General features: G+C 47.2%; 1 protein-coding gene across 1 annotated transcript; it reads right to left on the bottom strand.

The window, feature by feature from the left end:
• Positions 1–3699: 3699 nt before the first annotated feature.
• On the bottom strand, positions 3700–5328 carry LOC132477084 (protein FAM161A-like). Its single transcript, XM_060079381.1, is given in 4 exon segments — positions 3700–4085; positions 4312–5144; positions 5146–5229; positions 5231–5328. Coding segments are annotated over 4 exon segments (1401 nt in total).
• Between the last annotated feature and the right edge of the window lie 401 nt (positions 5329–5729).

The raw sequence follows: 5729 nt of genomic DNA, 5'->3' as shown, positions 1-5729 counted from the left end.
GGTTGGGTAGGATCTGCGGACTCCCTTCCAGCTCTAAAGTTCTCGGAATCTCCACTCTGCTCCCTCTGGCCACCCTCTTCTCTCCTCTTCTCCTCCCCCGCTCCTCCACCTCTATCTGTCCTCTCTCCTCTGTCTGCACTATTCTCCACATACCTCTGCCCACAGCTCCAAGCCTCTATCTGGATCATGATTTCCCAGGGCTGAGGGGCAGGACAGCAAAGAGAAGACCCCTTTCTTTTCTGACAGGTTCAGGCTAGATACCAGGGCACTCGGCTTGCCTTTTCCAGAACTTTCTAGCACAGGTAGAGCTCTGCTGACATCTGGTTGGCAAGCTAAATATTTACGGAGCTCCTAAGATTTCCCGCCACATTAAGCCCATTGCTTTATCTCCCGTCTGCACACAGCCCTTCTCTGTTCACCTTGGGTCAGGCATTTCCCAGAATCCTCTGGGTTCCAGGCAGCATCTCTCAGGAGGGTGATGAAACCACGTCCGCCTCTAATCACTTCCAGTAATAATAATAGTTCCTGACGTTGTATAGGATTTCTCAAAGCCCGCTCGCACACGTTATCTCACTCGCTTCTCACAATAACCCCGAGACTTAGACTTTCTTTTGAGTCCCTTTTTAGAGAGCGCTGCTAAGCCACCTGCTGCCCGGCCCCCAGCCAGAGCCATGAGCAGCCTTTCTTGGGCCATCCGCAGTGGCCAAGGGCCAGCTCATCCAGTTTCAGCTCATCCGTGGGCCCCAGGACAAGAGTATAAATGGAGGCCCACATACCCCATGCCTAATATGGAAAAGGTATAAACAAAGCTAAGCATTTTATTTTTCCTCCTACCTTGACAAATATGTCTGGAAGGCCAGGTTTGAATGTAGAGATCTCAGACTCCTCACAGTTTCATGCTGGAATGTGCTAGAAGCCATATTATACATGGCCTTTTTAGTTTCATGAGCCAATAACTTTTCTTTATGCTTTTGTCACTTACGTTTTTGCCACTTATGACTAGAAGTCCTGATAACACATCGCTGTGGAAGATAGACCAGAGGCCAGGAAGGTGGCTCAGTTGTCCCCTTGTGAACTGTGAAGGTCAGAGGTCCACAGTAATTTATGACCAGACCTTTTAGATAAAGAAATAGCGATAGGAAGTTGATCAAAGAAGGGCACCAAGAAAATGTATAAATCCCTGAAGAACACGCACACACACGACCCTTTTTTTTTTAATTTATGGCTGTGTTGTGTCTTCGTTTCTGTGCGAGGGCTTTCTCTAGTTGTGGCAAGTGGGGGCCACTCCTCATCGCGGTGCATGGGCCTTTCCCTATCGCAGCCTCTTTTTTGTTGCGGAGCACAGGCTCCAGACACGCAGGCTCAGTAATTGTGGCTCATGGGGCCAGCTGCTCCGTGGCATGTGGGATCTTCCCAGACCAGGGCTCGAACCCGTGTGTCCTGCATTGGCAGGCGGACTCTCAACCACTGCACCACCAGGGAAGCCCTGACGACACTTTTTTAAGATAAGAAAATAAGGCAGAAATACCGTGGGTTTACTCTCATAGACTATCAAAACTCATCTGGTACAACCTCTTTGTTCTACAAATGAGGAAATGGAGACTCAGAAAGAGACAGTGACTTGCTCAAGGTCTCACAGCTCCTGAACAGCAAGAATCATTCATCAAATCAGCAAATATTTATTGATCACAAATACTTATTGATCACATACCGTGCCCCAGATCTTTTGGGGAGCATAGGGATACCACAGGGCAGAGGTCAGCAAACTGTGGCCCCTCTGTTTTTACAAATAAAGTTTTATCGACACACAGCCCTGTTGATTGGTTTCTGTATTGTCTGTGACTGTTTGTGTTGCAGGGGCACTGCTGAATAGCTACAACAGAGACTACGTATCATGAGAGGGTTGGGCTCAATCTTGGGTTCTGACCACCTACAAGGTGATATACCACATCTCGAAGCTTCCACCATCCTCATTGGAAGACCCAAGGACCCTTGGGTCAGCAGGGCAGGCTTTCCGGCTCCTCTCCCCCCCTTAGAAGAGGCCAGGGCAGCAATCTTGACTTCAGAATCTTTATTGGAAAATAAACACTGTTAATGTACAAGAAATCCATCCAAGGGTCCAGTCAAAACATCCCCGTGTGGGATTGATGCCATTCTAATGGACTCCAGATGTCCCCTGGCCTCGGGGTCTCGGTGACCTGAAGGAGGGAGGAAGGTCCTGGGGGAAGAGACATGGTGGATTTAGAACCCAAAGAGGCATCTTTATCACCCCAATTTCTTTCTGGTGGAGAAGTTTGGGGTACTCCCTAACCCTGCCCTGCTCACAAGACCCTGTTGATCTCTCCCCTCAGTGGTCTCTACAGCCCCCTTCTCTTGAGTTATTCATCCGACCAAAGGAAATACCCAGCCCCGGGGGTTAGGATTCTACTCAGAATCAGAGCCAAGGGTGACTTCCTGCTGACCAGGCTGAGCTGGAGTTCTGAGTCTCTGCCAAAGCCAGCCAGTGTGGGAGAGAGAATTGTGGAAGGAGCTGGGGGTGAGGGACAGGGGGCTAGTTATGGATGGAGAGGGCCAGAGAGAAGTATCAGAGCCCAGAAAGGAAGACACCATACTGGGGGTTGGAAAGGCGACCCCAGAAATGGCTCTATTGGTAATGATTTTAAAGATTACTGTTCGAAATCACCATTTAAATACCTCTTCACTCACTCCTCCATTAAAATACCTGAGCTGGCCCCAACTCTTTCTCTCCCAGGCCTCATTTCCTGCCACACTGCCCATCACCCACTGAGCTCCAGCGACACTCGGTCTGCTTGCTGTTCCTCCAATGGGACAAGGATCGCCCTGCCTCCAGGCCTTTGCAGCTGCTGGTTCCACCGCCTGGAGAGCCCGTTCCTTAACCGTCTCCAAGGCTGGCTCGCTTTATTTGGATGTCATTCCCCAGCGATGCTTTCCCTGTTCTGCTTAGAACGCGTGCCTCTTCCCCATCTCATTCTTCTATCTCTTAAATTGTTTCATCTTTTTTTTCATAGCATTTCTCTACCTGCTATTAGATGGTGTATTTCATTGTCTGTGTATTCATTTATTTTTCCACGTCTCTCCGAGCTAGGCTGTACATGCCACACAGGGACTGCGTCTTGTTTGCTGCTTTGTCTCCAGCACTTAGATCGGGGCCTGGCACTCACAAGGTGCTCAGTCAATCTTTCTTGAACAATCACTGTGCTAATACATTCTTTTTTTTTTTTTTTTTTTTTTTTACAATTTAAAAATATTTATTGATTCATTCTTTCCAGAGCATTTTTTTCAAACAATTCACCAAAGGCCAATACTCCCCTCTGCTCTCAATGCTAAGCAATCTTTTCCACCCAAAATGATGAAATAATGTATATTTCTATTCCTAATCAGTTTGTGACAGCTGTGATTCTCAAACACTTTTTAAAAATAGAAGTAAGATCAAAGTTGCAAACAGACCATAGGTAGTGATTTTAAAAACTGAATAGACAAAGCCTGACTCCAACTGACCAAATCACCCATCAGCTGGATTCAGCCTTTTCAGGGTACATGAGGACTTTGCTCAAGAGACCTGCACGTATCAGACGGGTTCCCATAGATGTCCTTAACACCACAAGCGCAGCTCCTGACCCCCGACGCTGCCAACAACAGCAGGGGCACAGAGAGGAGACCCTGCTGACTGATTCAGTTTTATTCGTCAACACAATTCTCTTCTCCACTCTCTTCATCGGCTTCACCTGTTTCCTTGCAAGAATCTTGGCTGTTGGTATCAGTAAGATAATTTTTTTCCCCATTCTCTCTCTCTTCTATTTTTTCTTCTTCATTAAAACTTTCTTTATCTTCAGTGAAACTTTTCATCTTTTGATTGCTGAAGTACTCAAATGTTTTTCCACTTTGGCCTTTCTCTGAAACAAACTCATCAGATATTCCTGGTGCTTTTAAGGTGTTAGAATAATGCTTTTCTGCTGCCATTCTTGCATTTTTCTGAGCAACTCTTTCAAATGGCAGGGGCCTGTTTTTTAATTTTTCTTCTCTTTCTTCTAGTTCTCGTCGGTAGTCTCTCATCCTTTCCTTTTTTTTTTTTTTTTTTTTTGGTTGCGGTACGTGGGCCTCTCACTGTTGTGGCCTCTCCCGTTGCGGAGCACAGGCTCCGGAGGCGCAGGCTTAGCGGCCATGGTTCATGGACCCAGCCACTCTGCGGCATGTGGGATCTTCCCGGACTGGGGCACGAACCCGTGTCCCCTGCATCGGCAGGCGGACTCTCAACCACTGCGCCACCAGGGAAGCCCCATCCTTTCCTTTCACTCTTTCTTGTGGCTTGTTCTCTTCCCCTGGAGGACACCATGGGCATGGGAGGGTTGAAGCTACAAGGCACAGGCTTTGCAATTGTACTTCTTACTGGTGACCTGCACCTTGGAGACAGATAAGGCCAACATGTTTCTTTAAAATTTTCTTCATCTGCTTCAATATCTGCCAAGATTTTCTCTCTTTTAGTGGATGCAGGTGAGGCTGCATGAAGGTCAGATGGTTCACAGACTGTCAGGGGTTTTGGACACTTCTGTTCTGAGTGATGTTTCTGATATCTCTCAGGAAGGTCTTCAGAATCAGTAGCCTGGCACCTAACCTTGTGTTTACACTTGGACTTTTCAGCCTGTTCAGGACACTTGGGCTTCCTTGTAGCATAACTTCTGCAAGCTGGAGTACAAGGCAGAGGGGATGAATTCTGTAAAAAGTCTTGGGTTCTCTGCCGCGTCCTAATGTTTCTACAGAGCTCTTCTTCTGTTAACTTGCCATTGATAGTTGAACCATAAGTAGATCGAGGTATAGGTCTGGCTTTAAATCGGTTTGTTTTCTTTTTAGACTTAGAAAAGTCTTTCAGCTGCTTTTCCCAAATTGCTTGCTTCTGTTCCTCCCTTGCAATAAACTTAAACGGCTTTTGCGAGGCCAGAAGAGCTTCTTTGTTCTTCTCCTTCATAGACCTCCTCCGTTCTTCATTTTGCTTGACTATATCATGATAAAGGGGGAGAAAGACGAACGCAGGAACTGGGTTGGCTCGGAAGTTTTTCTTACACTCTGATTCTTCTTGTTTTTTGAGCGGTTTGCGTGCCATTTCAATACCTCCTTTAGATTTCATGTTCTCTTTTCTTCTGCTCTCTAATCATCATTTGAAAAGGCTCAGGCACTGTAACCTTTGGCACCCATTCTTTCGGCTTCTTTTTTTTTTTCAAGTGCTGGCAAGTCAGCATCTTCAAACTGAATATAATCTTCAACAGATAATTTTGTCCACATGTTGTTGATGAGCTCCTTAGCATAGGTCATTAGCTAATACATTCTTTTTTTTTTTTTTTTTTTTTGCTATACACGGGCCTCTTACTGTTGTGGCCTCTCCCTTTGCGGAGCACAGGCTCTGGACACGCAGGCCCAGTGGCCATGGCTCATGGGTCCAGCCACTCCGCGGCATGTGGGATCTTCCCGGACTGAGGCACGAACCCGTGTCCCCTGCATCGGCAGGCAGACTCTCAACCACTGCGCCACCAGGGAAGCCCCCTAATACATTCTTGATGTAAAAATATTTAAGTAACCCATCACATCAGACTCGCACCCTTGGGAGAGTTGACTGCCCCCAACGCCGCTCCTGGACTTCCCCTGTGCCTGCCCTCCCCCACCCTACGTCCCTAGAGTCAGGAGCAGGTGACTGTCTCTCTGTGACGCCGCATATC

Source organism: Mesoplodon densirostris, chromosome 16 (assembly GCF_025265405.1).
Source record: "Mesoplodon densirostris isolate mMesDen1 chromosome 16, mMesDen1 primary haplotype, whole genome shotgun sequence".
Lineage (NCBI taxonomy): Eukaryota > Metazoa > Chordata > Mammalia > Artiodactyla > Ziphiidae > Mesoplodon > Mesoplodon densirostris.
This window is presented reverse-complemented; position numbering and strand designations above follow the sequence as displayed.